The sequence below is a fragment of the Lolium perenne genome, chromosome 1 (assembly GCF_019359855.2).
Source record: "Lolium perenne isolate Kyuss_39 chromosome 1, Kyuss_2.0, whole genome shotgun sequence".
In the NCBI taxonomy this organism is placed as follows: Eukaryota; Viridiplantae; Streptophyta; class Magnoliopsida; order Poales; family Poaceae; genus Lolium; species Lolium perenne.
In genome coordinates, this window is record NC_067244.2 from 262,399,283 (window position 1) to 262,419,837 (window position 20,555).

General features: G+C 45.2%; 4 protein-coding genes across 4 annotated transcripts; 3 read left to right on the forward strand and 1 right to left on the reverse strand.

The window, feature by feature from the left end:
- Positions 1-811: 811 nt before the first annotated feature.
- On the forward strand, positions 812-1,507 carry LOC127327713 (uncharacterized). The gene is made up of 2 exons (XM_051354509.1): positions 812-1,186; positions 1,359-1,507. Exons 1-2 carry the CDS (start codon positions 831-833, stop codon positions 1,477-1,479), a joined length of 477 nt encoding a protein of 158 aa, XP_051210469.1. The 5' UTR covers positions 812-830; the 3' UTR covers positions 1,480-1,507.
- Positions 1,508-6,646: 5,139 nt separating this feature from the next.
- On the forward strand, positions 6,647-12,222 carry LOC127327723 (uncharacterized). Its single transcript, XM_051354519.2, has 14 exons — positions 6,647-6,921; positions 7,165-7,239; positions 7,810-8,472; positions 8,592-8,753; positions 8,836-8,991; positions 9,386-10,031; positions 10,116-10,223; positions 10,296-10,418; positions 10,608-10,812; positions 10,930-11,119; positions 11,207-11,305; positions 11,407-11,541; positions 11,626-11,726; positions 11,834-12,222. Exons 2-14 carry the CDS (start codon positions 7,234-7,236, stop codon positions 12,015-12,017), a joined length of 2,778 nt encoding a protein of 925 aa, XP_051210479.2. The 5' UTR covers positions 6,647-6,921; positions 7,165-7,233; the 3' UTR covers positions 12,018-12,222.
- Positions 12,223-12,903: 681 nt separating this feature from the next.
- LOC127340211 (protein FAR1-RELATED SEQUENCE 5) lies at positions 12,904-17,343 on the reverse strand. Its single transcript, XM_051365987.2, has 5 exons — positions 17,284-17,343; positions 16,820-17,241; positions 16,622-16,709; positions 13,964-15,633; positions 12,904-13,847 (listed from the first exon to the last, which is right to left on the reverse strand). The coding sequence occupies exons 1-5, from the start codon at positions 17,341-17,343 to the stop codon at positions 12,926-12,928; spliced, it is 3,162 nt and encodes a 1,053-aa protein (XP_051221947.2). The 3' UTR covers positions 12,904-12,925.
- An 88-nt stretch (positions 17,344-17,431) lies between these two features.
- LOC127327791 (protein PELOTA 1-like) lies at positions 17,432-18,816 on the forward strand. Its single transcript, XM_051354588.2, has one exon. The coding sequence runs from the start codon at positions 17,654-17,656 to the stop codon at positions 18,776-18,778; it is 1,125 nt and encodes a 374-aa protein (XP_051210548.1). The 5' UTR covers positions 17,432-17,653; the 3' UTR covers positions 18,779-18,816.
- The last annotated feature ends 1,739 nt before the right edge of the window (positions 18,817-20,555 follow it).

Consider the following 20,555-nt stretch of genomic DNA (forward strand, 5'->3'; position numbering starts at 1 on the left):
CTTCGTGGTAATGGATTCTCTCATTAACTAGTACATCATCTACTAGGATTTGCTACGTGTTGTTGTGAACTCTATCTTCATAAGTATCATATTGTGAACCCTATGTCATTTCGAACCATGTCTGTAATGCTACTTGTTGTTTGAATCTACGTGCTACGATGTGAGCTATGAAGTGTTATATGTGTATGTTCTGAAATTGCTACTTGTTGTGTCCAATGTTGTACTCAAAACTGTTGGAGTATGGTAGGGTTTTTCATGGTTTTAACACAAGTCAATGTGTGGCGCCCTTCACACTGGCGCCACACTGCACTGTGTGGCGCCCGTGGCATCGGCGCCACATATGCCAACTTTTATCAACTTTTGGGTCGAAAACATCCAGGAGCTCCGGACGATAAGTCCTTAGCCGTTTTGGCGAGCCTCTTTGTGTGGCGCTCGTGGCATCGGCGAGCGCCACACATGCTGCCACGTCGGATCGGCGCACCAGCTCAGCGTCGAGGGCGCCACGTCGGATGGGTGTGTGGCGCCGGCAGGAGGGGCGCCACACTGGCATGTGTGGCGTCCATGGGAGGGGCGCCACACACAAAAGGGTTAGATGGATGAAATAGTTTGAATGTCTGTGCTATAGTTGCAACAAAGGGTTATTTTTGTGTAAATCGCCTTGGCACGGCGAGCGTGACGGGGAACTTGTTCCTTCATTAATTCCTTGCTGAAAAAGAAAAGGGAAGAAAACGGGTGCACGATATCCTAAAGACACAACATATTACTCCCGCACCAGGAGGAGCTAGGCGACGTCGACGTACCATCCAAGGAAATTTGAGCTAGATCGGCAAATGGCGGCGGCGTTCCGACACGCGGCGAGGAGGCTGTATGGTAGCGTCGCGCCGCGGCAGACGCAGGAGGCCGTCTCTCGGCTCTCGCCGGCGGCCGAGCAGCTCGCGCATCGCCGGCTCTCGCCGCTTTTCACCCACACCACCGAGGCCGGGCAGCCTTACATTAGCTGCGGGAAGCAGGACAAGCACGGCACGCTGAAGCTGATCGAGAAGAAGAAGGAGGAGCTGTACGATCTGATGGCCGAGGCGCACATGACGTACGGGACGGACCAGAACTCTAGGGCATCCCTGATGAACCAGCAGCTGTTGCAGTATCTCTCCGGACACGTCAAGCCCAGACCCGACGACCGCACTTGGTAATTTTCATATGCATATGCACTTGATTTTTTTTTCCTAGCTCCCTTTTTACATGATGCTGACGGAACCCTACGACCGCACTTGGTAATTTCATATGCATATGCACTTGTTTTTTTTCCCTAGCTCCCTTTTTACATGATGCTGACGGAATCCCTTTCCTCTTCCTGCCAGGAGGTGGTATCGAGACTCAAAAGCAATAGGCGACTACGTAGAGAAGATTGGTGTGGTGACATTATGCGCTGTGTGGATGGATATCATGTGGATGGCGTTGGTCCGGTTGTGCTCCCTCTAGTCTAGCTACAAAGATCCAAGTTCGTTAATTTGGTATTGTTTCTCCGGACAAGTATCATCCAACGTACCTCTCTTTTTCTTTTGTTTTATTTTAAGTACGGTCGACCATTATTCTGCATTTCATTTGTCTCGGTTATACATTTTCTTGTGGGGAAAAAATATATTTCTATGCTTTTTGATACATAAAGTCTCGTTTTTATACTGAAAGTCCATAGAAGTTTCTAATTTGGTATGTATATATACGCCAAAAATTCTTCAATACTAGTATCTTATTATTAAGGAATTGCTAAGTTTTAGCTAGCTGAGACGTAGCTTATGTCTCAAACACGTGCTCCACCGTTGAATTTTATTTCTGCTTGAAAATTCGTGTTTGTTGCTATTTATACTTTGTTTAGGCCCACATCAGGTTATTCGACATATCTCAATCGACTGAGACTTAGATACACCCTTATTATTATTCATCAGCACACGAAAGAGTTGTACATGTAAGTCGGGTGCACGGGTACGAGCCCCAAAGAAAAAGTAAAATGTAATACTCTACTTCCCAAAAAGCTTCAACCCACCCAGTTGATGTGGCCGGGATTAACCGAAGACGGCCTCTAGCATCTTACGAGACAGATAAAAGCTCCCAGCGACCATGGTTGCAACACCTGTCGCGTGTACCAACTTGTGCTTGACTTGGGCTGTTTGAGATGAGAATAATGAGATCATGTCAACAACATGGTCCAACTCCAAATACGTAGTAGCGACAAGCAAAAAAGAAGAAGCTTAATTTGGGCTAGCTAATGAAATCTTACCAGGCGGGGTCGGAGCTGCGGTTTTGACGTGGTCGGAGTGCTCTCGGAGCAGAGCCCCGTTCTTCACGGACGGGTACGTCTTGTTCACCGCGGTGACGGCGTCGTACAGATCCTCCTTGTGCTTCTGGAGCTGGTTCATGACGGCGTCCCTCTCGAATTTCCCGCAGGTGCAATGATGCTGAACCTCCGTGTGGGCGAACCGCCGTTTGACGGCCGACTCCTGCGTCTGCCGCAGCACGCCACTGGCCGCCCAGCCTGGCAGCCTCCTCGCCGCGTGCCCCAGCAATGCCGCCGCCATAGCCTGTTCCCGTTGATGTCAGTTTTCTTCTTGGTTCTGATCGATCGTCGGCTTCGTCGCTTCGACCGTGTGTTCACTAGTAGAGAACCAGTTCCAGAGAGCCTTTAGTTTCGATTTTGAAACCGATACTAGAGATTTGGGACTAAAACCTTCCCCCTTTGGTACCGGCTCGTGCCTCCACGTGAGCACGGAGAAGCCTGCGGGGCTGCAGACCTTTGGTACCAGTTCGTGTTAGGAACCGGTACTAAAGGATATCGGTCCATTTTTTATATCAATTTTTTTAATCTATTTTTACTTCCTCTTTTTATCTATTTTTCGAATTATTTTTCACTCTCTCTATTATCTATTTTTCAGATTTTTTAATATTTTAGTTATTTAACAAGTTTAGTCTCTAACTACACTTATCTCTAGTCAAATTACTTACTCGTGGTTAAACTTCCTACTCAATCACCCATCATCCCACTACTACACCACTAGTACGTTTAACTTCCGAGTTCCTTCCCATCTCACTTTCAAGTGCTTCGCGCGCATGTTATTAATAGTAGTATCATATCAATCTTGTTAACATGCTGGTCACGATATCACACTTCTTTATTGTTTGAATTCCACATGATTATTTTAATAAAAAAGTAACGATATAAAAATAATATTAAATAAATAAATTATTTTAATTATTTTTTTACTTTTAAATATATTTAAAATTTTAATTTGTTTTTGCAAAATCTAAAACCTCAAAATTTGACAATCTAAAAATTTACTAACCTTTATGGTTAAGTAGTAGTAATCTTTATGCAGGAAGGAATTATTAATTTAAATTTAAAAAATAAAAAATATATAAAATTCTGAATTTCTGGCGAAAACTAAAATGTTTCTGCTTTCATATTTCCATTTGGAAATTTGAGAAAATAAAAATTGGCTAACCGGGTAAACCCGGGTAGAATCGGATGAACTTTTTCCCACGATGATTTTGATATATTATACTTTTTTTCCGATATCGTATGCAACGAGAAAAGCCGTTTGACCATTTTTCAAATTTATTATGGAAAGAAGTCAAAATTTGAATTTCTTAATTTCACCGAATAGTACGTTGCATAACATCCAAGAATCTCGAAGGATTTTATTTTTTGAATTTTCTATCATTTTTTTTTGATACAAGGGTGGAGGGTGCATTGGGGGCAAAAAAAAAAAAGAGGCTGGAGACCCTTTAGTACCAATTCTTTATACGAATCGGTACTAAAGGTGCAGCGCTGGCTCCACCTCTGTCTCAAATTTAACGTGAAACCCTTTAGTACCGGTTCTTTATACGAACCGGTACTAAAGATCCAAACGGTTTTTTATAGAACCGGTACTAAAGATCCCAACGAACCAGAAACTAAAGGTTGTTGTCGTCCTAAGCAGCGAAATCGGTACTAATGCAACCTTTAGTACCGATTCATAAGGAAACTTGTATTAAAGATACTAATGCAACCTTTAGTACCGGTTCATAATGAATCTTGTATTAAAGATCAAATTCTTTAGTAGGTTTTCTACTAGTGGTTGTGTTGTTGTCTTGGTTTCGATTCAGGAGCGTGGGTATATATGTAGGCGTTCGTGGCCACAGGGAACACCGAGTTCTTGGGCGACTCCACCGATTGTGTTGCGCGGCGTACATGGATACGGAAAGGGCTTCTTTGACTCGTAACCCTTACGGACTCGAACACCGATCTCCCAGAAAAAACCTGATGTGCCGTTCATGTTAAATAGCACCCTCCGTCCAGTTCGTCCATTGATACAGTTTGCAACCCATCACAATGACAACAATCACAAGCGTGCTTCTGTTTCCTGAATCGGATCCATCCCTCGCCGCCACTACAGCCGCCGTCAACACAGGTCACCGGCCGATCTCGAGAACGAGACCCCGACACACTCTGATCCCAGACGACGATGAATCTCGTCACACAAAACCTCGTCCCCAAAGGGCCCGGCTCCGTGAAGCTCGTGCCGCAGGTTGAGGACGACCTGTGGGACGCGTACAACCTGATCACCGCCGGCGTTATTGCGTCCAACGACCCGTTGTCGCTTCGCATGCCGCTGCTGTACATTAAGAGGCCCTGTGGTTCATCCCAATCTCTCGCCGCTCCCAAATCTTCTCTTCGCCGCTCCAACCAATGTCGTTGTCCTCTCGCAAGATCGCTGCGGCGAACAACTTTGGCCGCGGCAGCCTCACCGTGAAGGAGGCGTGGGCGCTGTACCGCCCGGGATATCCCGTCCCTCCGGACATGCGCCTGCCAAGCAGCGGCGGCTGGAAGATGGCCGTGAACGGCATAGGCGTCCCGTTGCCACCGTCGCCGGGCATAGAGCGCTGGATGGATGCCATCAGGCCCCGACGGTCTGCACTCGACGCCGACGAGCGGGTCGATCCGACCTAGGCAGCCAAAGGCAACGATGCCTGGTGGGCGCCTACTTCCAGGCGCAGTACGACATGGAGATGCACATCACCACTAGCCTCGTCGGCGGGCCGAACAGCTGGAACAGGGACGGGCGCGTCGTCTTCTGGGGTGTTCCGGGGCGCACCCTGGAGAACGTCACCGAAGGCATCCACAACGGCGCTCCAAGGTTGGAGGCGCCGTCCTCACCGCCACCGTCTCCCGCAACGCGCTGGCAGCCGAGGAGGACGTACTCATCCTCCTCCAACTCTTCGTCGTTAGGACCGGCCCGATCGACGCCGTCCTCGACGCACCGCTCCGCGCCCTACACCGTCCCCAAGCGCGTGGTGAAGGAGGAGCCGGCGACGCCCGTCAATCCGAGGCGCGGCGGCAGCGGCAGCCGGCAGCAGCAAAGGCGCGGCGGCGCCCTCCTCATCCCGAAGCCGGAGGTGATGGAGGATCAGGACAACGAGGAAGCGGCGAAGGCGACGCAGCTGGCGGAGTAAGAGCGGCATCAGTGGCTCATCGCCAACAGCGACGACCCCGTGGACTGCCCAGTGCTGCACGCGGCGTCGCTGAACGACAAGGACGCCTGGAAGGGCGACCTCGATGCGGCGATCTCCATGTCCCTCCGCGACACCGGCAACGGCGAGGCAGGACCAAGCGGCCTGATGAAGGACGAGCCCGACGAGCGCGTCAAGCAGGAGGTCATCACCGACGATATGTACAACTTCCACCAGTACTACGACGCCTCCGGCAGCCACAAGTACTTCTAGATTAGGTTTAGTTTAAATTTAATCAAATTTTATTCGAATCTATATAATATATAATATATAGCAAGTTTAGATGAATTTAATCGAAACTCGCTCAAGTTTTAAATTTCTAAAATTTTATTTGAGGAACGCGACTAGGAAGTCCCAAACACGGTACGAATAAAACACGCCGTTTAAAGGACGGTTTGGGAACGCAACTCAAAATGCTCTTAGTGCCGGCTATTCTCGGCGTTGGCAGCCATGCCTACCTGCATCTTACAGAAATAGTCTCTGGTCCACTCCGTCAAAATTGCGTGTACCGGTTGAGCACGTCGGGGGAGTTTGCCATCAATACGTGTGCACACATGGGTCCTAGCGCTGCATACCATTGCTTCATAAAAAGGGTACACGATACGGAACACGCCGATGCCACCAATCAGAAAATGGGCTCATCTGTGCCCGGGTTCAGTTTAACATTTTCTTTACATAAGGTTGGCAACAACATACAATTATTACAAATCTACCGTACAAGTCGGTGCAGTGATAGCCTCGTAATATCATATTATATGGAGTAACAATGTTACTTATTATACTATATCGATGTTTGAGTTGCTGACAAAGTTTATATTAGGAGTTAATAATGTAATTTATAAATAGGAGAAAATGTGATCATCGATGTCGATGGTGGACCCGAGGAGCAGTGTCATCACGGATAATTCACTGAAATTTTGAGATTTTATTTCTCCCGATGCAACACATGGACAATTTTGCTAGTATAATAAATAGAATAAATTACAAAACGTTGCTATAAAGGGAAAGCCATGTTGACTTGTACTTTACCCATTGTCCGTGGGAAACAGACATAATCTGTAGTATATCCGTGGTTTTTCCAGCAGCCATTTGAGAATGGAAAATGATTCTATTCCCCCGGGGGACGCGCGCGTCGCAACCTCCTGATGGAGCGTCGTCCGATGGACTTCCATCGTCGGGCTGATATTGCGCCACGTCACCCACGCGCGGACAGGGCGTTACTCCTATCCCGCATTTGCTGCATCCCACCCACCACCTGGTCGAGACGGCGTGGGGGCTCGTGGGTTTCGTGGTGGAGAGGTTGGCGACGGCGGAGCGAATCCGCGCGCCGCCGACGGTTCCTGCCACCGGAGAAGACGACGCGCTCCTCCGCTTCCTCCGGTGAGTTGGCTAGCTCTTCCTCGTCTAGGACTTCCTCCTCTCCTGCTCTTCCCCCAACCCTAGGACTTTTTTCCGCTGCCTAGAACTCCGCGGTGGCGTTGCAAATCCGCGCACCGCCGATGATTTGCTTTGATGTGCGCCTCCAGTGTTGCTTCCCGCGCGATTAAAACACGCTGCCTTCATTTTCGTCCAAGTAATTGTTTGGTACCCGTTGAATCCTCACTTTTCCCCTTCATTTTCTAGGTGTTCTTCAAGGGAATCTTCGCCGGCATTCGATTCGAGTCGTTCCGAGGAATTTCTGCCTGTGCAATCATGGCTGTAAGTTCGAACTCGTTCTCGTGTGGATTTTATACTATGATTTGTAGGCGTTTGTCATGTTGATTTTGTACCCTGCGAGCTACCCCTGTGTATTTCTAGGGCTGTAAGTTCGAGCTCGTTCTCGTGTGGATTTTGTACTAGGATTTGTAGGCGTTTGTCATGTTGATTTTGTACCCTGCGAGCTACCCCTGTGTATTTCTAGGGGTGATATACGTTTCTATTTTGCTATCCTGTGTGCTTGCTATTGCTGCATAGGTTCATAAATTTAGCTATATTCTAATTATATTGCAAATCCTTTATATTTTTGCTACATTCTCTGTGATAATTGCTATCCAGCTTGCATGCAAATGTTCATGATTGCTACATTCTCTGTGATAATTGCTACGCTGGTGATGATTTTCTTGTATGCTTGTGCTTCATTTGTGTCTTTTGCTTTTATTTAGTTTGCTACATAGGCCATTGTGTTTATAAGTTTTGTTTACCATCTATGTACATTATGTACATGAATTGCTGCGTTATCATTTTAAATGTTTTTCTTTTGATTTTTTTTGTGTTCTTCATTTTTAACAGGAAGATGGGATTGGTCATTGGGTTTCCAAGGATCGTTTTGCTGCAAAGCGTCTGCATGCTCTTGCTGCAGAGCTCGATGATCCGAAGAGACGTATTATTGAAGAGCAGAGTGCATTTAGAGCATTGTTGAATGTATCTCCATTCAACATTCCTAATGCTCTAATAGACTTTGTTGCCTCTCATACTAGCCCTGGTTTGCGGGAGTTCAAGTTCCACAAGAAGAGGATAGTTTTCACAAAAGATATGGTGAGGAAAGTTTTTGGAATTCGATGCGGCGACAGACTTGTTGTTCAGAAGAAAGGTGAGCATCCTCAGCTGCGGCAGATATACATAGAAGAAGGACAATCAAGGCCTTTCATCCAGCATGCCGTTAAATTGCTCAAGGCTTGTGATGTTACGGATGACCTCACCATTATCAGAACATGGGATCTTATATGTTTGGCTACGGTTATTGCCCCTGGTAGCGCAAATCTGATTAGCCTTGACTATTTGGACTGTATGTTGGACCCTCGGAGGACTCACGAGTTTGCATGGGATGAACACTTGCTTGAGTTAGCAATGCAGGAGGTTACAAAAATCAATAGCAAGACAGCAGAGGTAGTGGTACCAGGAAATGCTAAGAAAAATGAGTTTTGGATCACTGGACCGTTCGCCCTTCTAGCTGTACGTTGTTTGAACTTACCCCATGCTCTGTTTTGTTTTTTGCTTTTTTGCTATTTTTCATGTTTTAATCTTCGCTACTGTAACTGAATTTGTTTATGCTTCCATCCTTTCTTTGACAGGTTGTCTACATGGATCACCTTGATTTTCCACCAAATCAACATGTCATTAACTACTCAATTCCTAGAGTATGTTTTGTGACCAGTAGTGATTTCAAGTTTGTTGTCCAAAATGATGCTGATAGGAAGATCCTGAATAATAAGACTGTTTTTGGAAGGCGTCCGGTGAGTTACTCATAGCACCGCTTGGTTTTTTTGTAGTTTTTTCTATAAGATCCTTATTTTCTTCTCTTTTTTTGTTGTGTAGTTTCTTGAACTGTCAAACACTCCTTATGGAGTTGCTGCTTTTTCCAACCGTGATCATGTTGAGGAGCCTGTTGAGCAGCCTGTTGAAGAATCTGAAGTGAACCCATCTGCCTCGCTCAATGAATGGCTTGTGTTTCCTACTAGTCAGGATCTTGAGGTATAGTACGTTGTTTTCAGCCTTTTTCCTCTATTATTTTTCATGTAATTGCTGCATTTTTTATATTGTCTTGCTACTTTACATTTAACAATGTTGCTACTATAGTTACTGTTATGTGCTACCATGGTATCATCTGAAAACCTCCAGCTTCATTAGCATTTATGTAGCAAACCAATACTCTTTGCTAACATGTTATATATTTTTTGCTACTTTATTTTAACAATGTTGCTACTACAGTTAATGGTATGTGCTACCATGTTTTCATCTCAAAATCCCCAGTTTTTATAATGAATGCAACAATTGCTCTTTTATACTGCTTCATTAGTATTTTATTAGCTGTATCACCTCCATTTTATTGCTCTTCCTGATGTATGTGCTATGTATCTGTCGACAGGTTCCAGCTGCTTACAAGCATCTGTATGAGAAACACAGGTCTATTTATGGTCGTGATCTTGACACCACTCTCAAGAATTTTGGTGTTGGTTTGAAGCAAATGCATTCGCAGCGCATGGCAGCTTTGCTTATTGACATAGATGCAGCAAAGAAAGAAAGTGATGGTCCTAGTGTGCATTTCCCAAACAGAGGTGGAGTTGAAGATGAAAATATGGACGGTGCTGACAGACATGATGATGAAGGTACTTCCAATCATGATGATGAAGAAATCCCGGCAGCTGATTCTGAAGAAACAGACAACGACGAGTTTGTTGTCGAAGCAAGGGCTGCTGTCATGGACTCACGCACACTCGTCGTGGATATGCCGCAATCTGCTGTTCTGTTGGATTCTTCTACTGGTGGAGATGTTGCTGGTGAACAGGTTTCTGTTGACAGCCCTGTGATGTCACCTACAAACCCACCATTTGCTCGTATACCGGAGGGTATATCTGTAGAAGCTTGGAATAGAGCCCCTGACCCTCCATCAATGGAGCTATTCTCTCAGGATCCAGATGTAGTTGTTGTGTCTGAAGATCAAATCACTATTCCTGCAACAGAAATTACTCCGCCTGCTGATGTTCCTTCTGTAGTGAAGCTTGACGACACATGTAAGCTTTGACGACACATTTGCTTTATTTATGTGTTGTAATTGTAGTTTTTTGATCGTCTAACTATCTGTTCTTTTTTACTAGCTTCTGAGCAGCCTAAAGTTATGGAGGGTACAACACCACCCATACCATCCAGGGATGCTGAAGATCACTTGGGCGAGAACGTGTCACCGCAACATCCTACAAACACAGGTCATTTTTGCCTAAGCAAGTTTTTTTCATCTTTCATTGTTCATGTTTACTAAGTTTTGAAAGTTTTTGCAGATGTTTCAGTTATTAAGAGAGCTAAACTTTTTGCTGCCGATGGCAAACTAAGTCTGATTGCTGGTATTCCTTTAAATGTGGGCTCAACTGTTGTTGTGGCTGAAAGAAGCCCTTCTCCTTCTGGTATTCCTTGAGCTTAAAATGTTCATTTGCTGCATTTTCATTTTTTTGTTGCTACATTATGTATACTGTTTTGGCTACTTTACATAATAATTGTTGCTACATTCCTTCTTTTTGTTTAAATGTTTATTTTTAGTACTCACTTGCTTTTCACAGCATAAAATGGTTTTTGTCTGTGTTTTTCTGCTTCAGATGTTGCTGCAGATGTTGTCACAAAAGATGCTAGTACTGGTGCTAAAACTGTTGAAAAGAAAACTAGGTACAAGAGGGCTGCCAAGGGTGAACTCTCTCCTCCGAAGCTGAAGAAGATTAAGGTCTCTCAAGATGTTGTGCGTAAGTACGACAAATATGTTTCACATGGACGGAAATTCAAGAGGAAGAAGAAGAATGAAGTGGCGTGAGTCCTCCGTGTCATTTTTGTTTATTTTTTGCTGCATGGGTTTTGTGTTTCATCTTACCCTTTTTCCTTCATTCTTTGGAAATAAAAGTGTTTGTTGGTTTTCCATTGCTGCAGCAAAGAGTTTCTGAAGATTGGTCGATTCTTTTGCTCGTACAAGTCCTTCATTGGAGCTCTTCGTCCACGCCAATATTTGAGCAATGTAGTGATGGCAGTTTGGACAGAGAAGTTCAATCATGCAGCAAAAGCAAGTGCTGAGAAGAATCCCCGAAATCACAAGAGATATGCTTTCTCTCCGTACTTTGCGGTGAGTAATTTATTGCATTTTTCTCTTCCAAGCTTGTCCAATGTTATCACTTGTTTCATCATCTTTTATTGTTTTCCAAACATACAGGAAAAGCTTGCTGTAGAAACCTCTACTTTTGACCCTGCCTCTGTCATGAAAGAGTTCAAAATTGCATGTAGCAAATTCAAAATTCTGAAAGATGACATGGTGAGTTTTTCGTGTGTGTTCTTGTTTCTGTGAGCAATTTCAAGGTTTCTCATGCATGTATATCTTCTTCATTCTTAAATTATCTCTCTGTTTGTATGTAGCTTTACCTGCCCATTGTACAAGCCGATCACTGGATTGTATGCTGCATCAACTTGCTGTGCAAGCAATTTCACATTTTTGATTCAATGATGCCAGAGAATGGTGTGAGCAGCTTAGCAAAAGCAGCAAACAACTTGGTAGCAATTTCCACCTTTTTTTCTTAATGTTTTGCTTCAACTATTTTTGTCCTTACTATCCCATGCTGTTTGTTTTTTCCAAAGTTCTCCAACTTCGTCCGGACTGCAAACGAGTCCAAAGTTTCATGGGTTGACTTTGGGAAATTCAAGGAAACCACACCTGACCATCCACAGCAAGACACTTTGTAAGTTTGCTTCTTGTTTTTTGACAATTAAATGATACAGTCATAATGTTTCTCTGCTTCTTTCCTCTTTTTACTTTGTTTTTCACCATTTTTTTTGGTTGATGCAGGTATGACTGTGGATTCTACAGCATTCTTTACATGGAGCACTTCAATGGGAAAGTCATGCCAAATTTCGAGAATGATGTAGTTCCAGATTTTCGAAGGTTGCTCGCAGCAAGCCTAATCGACAACAGGGATAACCAGAGTGATGATGTCGACGTGATAATGAACGAGGATTTGCAGCAGGGATAGTTTAGCTTTTTGTTCAAAACACATGGTGTTGCTGCCTTTTGTAACTGTAACCATGTACTGGAACATGGAGTAGAACTAGGCTTCTGGTGATGGTTCTATATGTTGGACCTGTTAGTTGAATGATCAGTTCTTTTTATGTTTTTCTCAGTACAATCTACCAGATATAAGTTTAATGTTGGCTCTGGAATATGGATGATGTTTTGAGTTTAAGTATGACAAGTATTCTCATGTTTTATGGTCTTTTCCAGTATCATTCTCTTTTTACTTGCTACATAAGTTGATTTTGTTTGCTGTAAATACATAACCCACTTTGCTACCATGCTCATATATTTTTGCTGTCAATTTTACCTGTGGTACATGCACTTCCGTCATTTTTAAGTGTTGCTTCACACAAAGAGTTTATCTCCCTGACAATGTAATAAACAAGTTTTGCTTCAAACCAAATGTTACCTAACCTTTTATTTTTCAACATGCATGCTGCAAGCAATTAGGTTGAGCTTTTCCATTTTCTACTATGATGCAAACACGATGATACAATAAAATGCTTCAATGCTTCAACCATCAAGAAGTTGTCAATTCAAATGATCCCTTTTGTGTCCCCAGTATGACAAATATAGTATGTTCCTGACTGGAATTAATTTGTTGCTGCAAACTCATATCTATTATGCTGTTTTCACAAGCTAAAAGTGCTGCATCTGCATCTGTTTGTTGCTGCAATTTTTGTCCAGTATCATTTTACACTATCCAGGTTACAAAATAAATATAAGACAGCCTGGGGTAGAAAATCAACAATGTAGCATCTGTAGCATTTTATCAACATTTGTAACTTTGTATACTATAATTGTAAGCATCTGTAACATATCTCAACATTTTTCAGAATTAAATGTATAATTCCTCGCTGAAGCAATCTATAACGTCAAATCTGCTCCCGCTTGCATTGCATCTTCTCTAGCCAAAGCAATTTTCATGTACTTGCAATCCTTTACAGATATGTGATCTTCATCACCACAGAATGGGCACTTCTTCTTCCTGTACTTCCTCTTTGGTTTTGGCTCTTTTGGTGTTTTAGGTTCACTTTGCTTCTTCCTTCTCTTCTCATTTGCCTCATCCCGCAGCTCGACCAATGTCTTCCTCCGCTTTTCTGTTATCTTTGGGCGACCTTTTGGCTTCGTACGTGGAGGATTCTTCACCTGGTGACTTGCAGTACCATCTACTGTTGTTGTTTGTTGCTGTGGAGCTTCAGGTTTTTGCTGTCTCTGGTCCTCACTCTGTCTATGCTGATAACCTTCTCCTTCCTGCTGCACTTGACCTTTTGCTTTCAGCATTGTAGCAACAACTTTGCTTGCTTCGTCAACAATGCGGGATACAGCAACATATGTATCATCATCAAAGCATGCGTCAGATGCCAACTGGTTCATCTTTCTGCACAGTGAGTTGTACTTGAGTGTGTTACTTGTTGGGACACCAAATCTGATTGTATTTGTCCCAGGTTCAGGGGCATGTGTTGTTGCTGCTGCAGACCACCTTTCAAGCATATATCTTCCTGGTATTTGCTGCACATTGAGGTGCACCATCACCCTAATGATATGTGGGCATATTAAACCACACATCTCAAACATGTTGCATCCACATGTGTACAATCCTTCTTCAGGGTTAACTGCAACCCGATAAGTTTTCACATCAAGGTCTTGATTTGGAACAAGATCAAAACATAAGCCTTCTGCCTCTACATGGATAGGGTAAAATCTTGTTGAACTCTGAACCATTTTTTGGAACCTGTCGAAGACTTCCCTTGTGTAAAATTTCAATGCCTGTTCTTCAATGCTGTAACTGCATTTTGTTTTTGTCACAAATGTAATTAGTAAATGCTCCAGTAATAATAAAACAATGCTACATATTCATTAGGGGACAATGTATAAGTGTTGTGTAGCATGGAAGAGTCTCACCTGCCCCAAAGCTTTGCTGTCGTCGTCTCCATTGTGAAGCCCGCATTGTCTTCACGATCCAACATCAAATTCTGGCACAACTCATACTGCTGCACGAAATTCCACACGGAGTCACTAGGGCGAACCAATGTCTTGAAGTATGAGTTAAGGCCTTCCGATCTTCCAGTTGTGCTTGTGAATGGGAAAAAACTTTTCCTGAAGTAAACTGGTGCCCATGTCTTTCTGCTCTTCCACATATTATTGAGGTGGTTGTTCTCTGCCATGTCGAAGCTTCGCAGCATATGCTGCCAGCAGAATTCAAACTCCTCAATAGTATCAGTTCCATATATGCATGAGTAAAATGCATCTGCAAATGGATGGCCTTCTCCCAAATTTGGACCAAGCTTTTTCCTTGCTAGGTGCAGCACATGGTAGCAGCAGCATCTGTGTACTGAATTTGGAAATACCTTGTCAATTGCAGTAGCCATAGCCTGGTCCTGGTCTGTCATTATATGATCTGGGTGCATCTGATTCATTGCGAGCATCCACCTTTCAAATACCCACTTAAATGTTTCTGTTGTTTCATCCGGTAGCAAAGCACAACCTAGAACAATCGTATGTGTGTGGTTATTTATTCCCACGATTGGAGCAAAAGGAAGATTATACTTGTTGGTGCAAAAGGTTGTGTCGAAGAAAACACAGTCCTTGTACTTGGGGTATAGTGCTCTGGTCCTTCCATCCACCCAGAATAATCCTCTGACAGCATTGTTTGAATCAACTTGTGTGTCATAAAAGAAATTTGGACTTTCTGCTTTCCTGCGTTCAAAGTACTCAATCACCATGCTCATATCACGCTGTGATACTTCCTCTCGCAGCATTGTCCTTATGTTAGACACATCTCTCTTCACGTAGCCTAGCGTCCTTGGGTCGCCACCATGCACACTTCCTAGACAACCCATTATCTGAGCGGTTGTAATGTTTTGATTATGTAGCGTCTGTAGGAATTGGAAATCTTCTTCTGGGACTTTCCTATGTGATCTGTAGTAGCGTCGCCTCCCTGCTAGCTTCACCATTGGGTGGGTGTGATCTTCTTTAAAAACAGTGACAGACCAATGGCCATTCCGCTTCCCAACAACCATATGTGCTTTACAGTCACATCGAAGCAAAATATTACGCTGCTTTGATTCGTTCACGTCCATCTCAGAACCAGCTTGTTTGCTTCTTGACTTTTGCTCACCAATGTTGCTCATATCAACAGAAGCTTCTTTTACTTTTGCAGCAGCTTCTTTGCTTCTCGCAGCAGCATTCTTACATTCAGCTGCTGGTTTACCAGTATGCACACACTCAAACACTCTGCTCAGTATTGTGTCCTTTGGCACTCCTCGTGCTGTGCTATACTTGGTGTTTCCAATGCGTGTGCCGAAACCAAGCTTCCACGCATAGTCATTGTATACTTGTTTTGCTACTTCAAGGTCATCGAACATCATCCCAACAAATGGAACCACAGGCTGTGAACAAATTTCTTCACCATCTTCTTCAGCAACATTGGAAGCACCTGCACTTGCTGTACTATTTGGTCCAGGAACAAATTTTGCTGCATCATTCCCATCTTGATCAGCACCATCATAACCTTCTGTTTGCGCTGGCTTGTTGAGGTCAAAACCTTGAAGGATGCTGTCGGCAACAAACCCCTGTCGACATAACATGAATTGTTGTTATAGTCTTGTAGCTAGAAGCAACTTTTTCTGTAGCAATATGCAGTCCAAAATCCAGACTACCTCTGCAGCACTTTTTTTTACTGTTGAACTTTTTTTTGAGAAGTATAAATGACCAACTATATATGATGAAGAATATGTGCAGCACTATATTTGTAGCAATAATTTTATATGCAGCATCATTGCTGCATGAGCACAAATATTTCTTAATACAAAGGCCAATTCCATCACGTGTAGCAATTTTCATCACCTGGCTACACGGTTACTAGGTCTACAAGTTTTTTTTGGCAAAGATAGAAGCAAACTGCAGCAGCAGAACTCGTGGAGATTCAGAGAGAAGAACTCACCGATGCAGCTGGTTGGTCATCTTCGGGGTTCTGGTTGAAAAACACCGGAGGGTTGTTGAATCTTCCATGGATGGGTTGCTGCAACGGCTCTCCTGCTCTGGCGTTCGCCGTATCTGCCGCAGCTCGCCGGCGAGGACCCTGGTTAGATCCAGAGCTTGAAGCAACAATTGGCGGTGGGACTAGGTGGTTCTTATGGCCTGGAGGAGGGTACAGCACGGATCGGAGCAGATGCGCCATGGATCACGCGGCGGAGGTTGCTGCAGGGGCTTGTCTCCGGCGGTTGCCGCGCGGCCGTCGCCAGTGCCGGAGAGCTTGGCGCCCGAGAGGAGAGGTTGGCGACGGGGGAAGCTGATTTAGCTGTTTTTCTGCAATTCGCAAGTTTTTGCTGCCCGGCAGCAAAAGCGGGACAATGTCTTAATTCCGACCAGATCGTACGGTGGAGGTTGTTCCATCCAACGGCTGGCGACCCGGGGGCTGGGAAATCAGATCCCCCGGGGGACGCCCAGCAGTTTCCTTTGAGAATGTGAGATGTTGATACGAGACATGGGTTTTTCCCCTAGCTAGTGATATTGGCTTCCTTAATTGAGCCGATCTAACACCCATAAACCCGCTTTAACCTGTAGATAAATCCCGCCGGTGAGCAGCGAAAGAGCACCAGTCAGTTTTAGCCCGTCGTGATTCGTTTTTTCTTTGACAGCCCGTTCCCTACATCGTAGAGAGTGAGAGATCGAGCTTAAAATACATACGGATAAGAAAGAAGGAAAATTCTGAGATTGTTTGTTAATTTGATTTGATCGGCCGAGCGAGGATCGTACCATGTGGGGTCGCTGGAGCGAGGCTTGACTTGCTTCGAGAGGTCGCGGAGCAACGAGTTGTTCTGCAGGATGGCGCGGTCCGTATCCTTCCCGTACTTCTTGCTCGCCGCGGTCATGGCGTCGTACAGATTCTCCTTCTGCTTCTGGATCCCGTTCAGGACGGCGTGCTTGTCGAATTTCCCGCAGGTGCAAGGATGCTGGACCTCCGTGTGGGCGAGCCGCCGTTCCACGGCCGACGAGACGAGACGCGACACGCGGCCGACTCCTGCCGCAGCACGCCGCCGCCCAGCCTCCTCGCCGCGTGTCCCAGCACTGCCGCCGCCATAGCCCGTTCCCACCTTCCCGTTGATATCGATCGGTTTTCTTGTTGGTTCTGATCGATCGTCGGCTTCGTCGCCTCGACCGTGCGTTGTGTTGTTGTCCTTGGTTTCGATTCAGGAGCATATATGGGTATATATATGTACGCGTTCGTGGCCACCGGCCGGGAAATACCAGTCGATGTCGGACGCTGAGTTCTTCTCCATCGATCAAGTTGCCAGGCCAGGAGTACATGGATACGGAAAGGGGTTCTTCGACTCGTAACCCTTACAGACTCGAACACGATCTCCCAGCAAAAACCTAACGTGCGGTTCATGTTAAATAGACCCTCCGTCCGTCCGTCCGTTCATCGATACAGCTCGCAATTCATCACAACCACAACAACCACAAGCGCAGCAGATTCGTATATGCTTCTGTTTCCTGAATCGCATCCAGCCCTCGCCGCCGCCGTCGACACAGGTCTCCTCCGGCCGATCTCCAGAACGAGACCGCGGCGCACTCTGATCCCGGACGACGATGAAGCTCGTCACGCGAAACCTCGTCCCCAACGGGCCCGGCTCCGTCAAGCTGCTGCCGCAGATTGAGGACGACCTGTGGGACGCGTACAACCTCATCGCCGTCGGTGACACCGTGGAGGCCGTCACGGTTCGGAAGATCGGGGGCCGCGACACGGAGCGCGTGAAGCTAACGCTGGAGATCGCGGTGCAGTCGGTGGAGTACGCCACGGAGGACTCGCTGATGCGCGTGCGCGGCAAGAACCAGACCAAGAACGAGTACGTCCAGATCGGGCAGTACCACACGCTGGAGCTGGAGATCAAGAGGCCCTTCGTCCTGCGCAAGGAGGTCTGGGACTGGCCGGCGCTCGACAGGATCCAGCAGTCGTGCGACGAGACGGCCGCCAACGCCGACCTGGCGGTGCTCCTCATGCAGGAGGGGCTCGCCCACCTCTTCCTTGTGGGGCGGAGCGTCACGGCCACCAGAGCCCGCATCGAGGTGCCCATCCCCAGGAAGCACGGCTGCGCCATGGCCGCCTACGACACCGCGCTCAACGACTTCTTCGGCCGCGTCCTCGACGCCTTCCTCAATCACGTCGACTTCGGCCTCGTCCAGTGTGTCGTCATCGCCAGCCCCGGATTCACCAAGGACCAGTTCCGCGACTACATGCTCCTGCAGGCCACGCGGCGGGGCGACATGCGCGCCGTCACCGAGAACAAGGCGCGCATCGTGCTCGCCAGGGCGCCCTCCGGGTACCCGCACAGCCTCAAGGACGTCCTCGGCGAGAAGAGCGTCATGGCGCAGATCAAGGACACCAAGGCCGCGCAGGAGGTCCCGGCCATGCAGGAGTTCTACGACATGATCACCAAGGACTCGGACCGGGCCTGCTATGGCCCCAAACACGTGGAGCTTGCGAATGAGCGCCTCGCCATCAAGACTCTGCTGCTCACGGATACTTGGTTCAGGAGCCCCGATGTTGCCGCCAGACGCAAGTATGTCGACCTCGCCGAGTCCGTCAAGAAGCTCGGCGGCACCGTGCGGGTCTTTTCGTCCATGAATGTCTCCGGCCATCAGCTCGAGCAGGTCACGGGAATAGCTGCCGTACTTCGTTTTCCCCTTCCCGATTTGGACCACATCGAGATGTGATGTAATTTTCTATTAACATTGTTGGATTATCTATGTCGTCAGAGTGCTTACTTTTTTACACAAAGTTCGCTTACCCAATAAAGCTCTACATTTTCAGGATGCTTATTTTTCACATATCTATGCACATGTGTTAGTATATCGAATCCAGATTTTATGTCTTGTATTATAATACTATGGGTATGGGTGTGTCTATGTCTAAGTTAACTGAGATTTTCTCAACTACTACAGTTCAAAAAAAAAAAATACAATTCAAACACTTTTTTGTAGGTGACTTAGACTTAAGAAAATCTCAGTTGACTGAGACATAGCAAAATCGTTGTACTATCACATATCACAATGTACAAGTTATTGAATTTAGATTGTTACTCACCAAGTTTTCATCAAAAATTTCATAATGGTATAGTTTAGGCCAAAATAGTCTATTAGTTATTTTTAACTATGGTCTATTGTATATAAGATTGGCTGCATAATTTGTAGAAAAATCATATTTTAGTAAAACAACAAGAAATGTAATCTAACTATAAAAAACAAGTACAATATATCTAGTCACGCAATTGTGTGGATCACTCCGCTTGATTACTTATAATCAAGATAATCGTACAATCTAGAAGTCTCTATTGTGGTATTTGTTTGGCAATCATGACAAAATCTCTATACCAAGATACTCGAGGAAGGAGAAATGAACACCAGCACATAGAAATACACGAAGGCATTTGGTACCATGCATATGTATGGATCAAAGATTGTGACCATATATTTGTGGATTTCCCTAGATTAAAGAATGATTCAATTGGATGAGATGTTTTCTTAGCAGTTTCTTCAACCAAATTTAAGATTATAAATTTATTATAAAATGTGGTTTTAATAATGCGATGCAAATAGATGTGTGAATTATAAATTTAAATTGTATCTCAGTATATCGCATAGAAAGTTTTATGTGGCTAGTGATGTAAATATAGTAGCCACACAGTAGTAAGTTGAAGTAAGTAAAAAAAAAATTAGAATAAATGGGAACACATGGTTATGTTTACATTGGACAAGACCCAATAATATCCACCGAAGACTAGAGAGTTTGTCATAGAGAACAAGGGGCACATCGTGGTTGCGATCGTGCCTGAAGGTACCCGCATATAGCCGTAACACTACCCTGTGCGAGAAGAGTGTGGTGGCAACATAAGGGCCATGCAGAAGACTCGGACCAGCCTTGCTACGAAAGTGGTTAATAAGCGTCTATCCATCAATACTTTGTTGCCGAAGAATACTTGGTTTCGGTGCACCGCTGTCGCTGCCAACCGAAGTGCATCAAATTGTCCGTATCAGTGAAGAAATGTGTTACAGATATATTAGGTAGTATAGATGTCACGGGATTTGTATAGTATTTGTCATTCATCTCCTGCCTTATCTCTAGGAGAGCTTCTTAGCCTCCAAGTCTTGTACGCTATATATACTCGCCCATGAGGCGCAATACAATATCCAACATATTCCGCCAATCTCTCTCCCTCTCTATCCTTCTACATGGTATCAGAGCGGCATACTCCTTGACCTAACCGCTGCAAGGTTTCGTCTCAAACGTATCTATAATTTCTTATGTTCCATGCTAGTTTTATGACAATACTCACATATTTTATATACACTTTATATCATTTATACGCATTTTCTGGCACTAACCTATTAACAAGATGCCGAAGCGACAGTTCCTGTTTTGTGCTGTTTTTGGTTTCAGAAATCCTACACAGGAAATATTCTCGGAAATAGACGAAACGAACGCCCAGGGTCT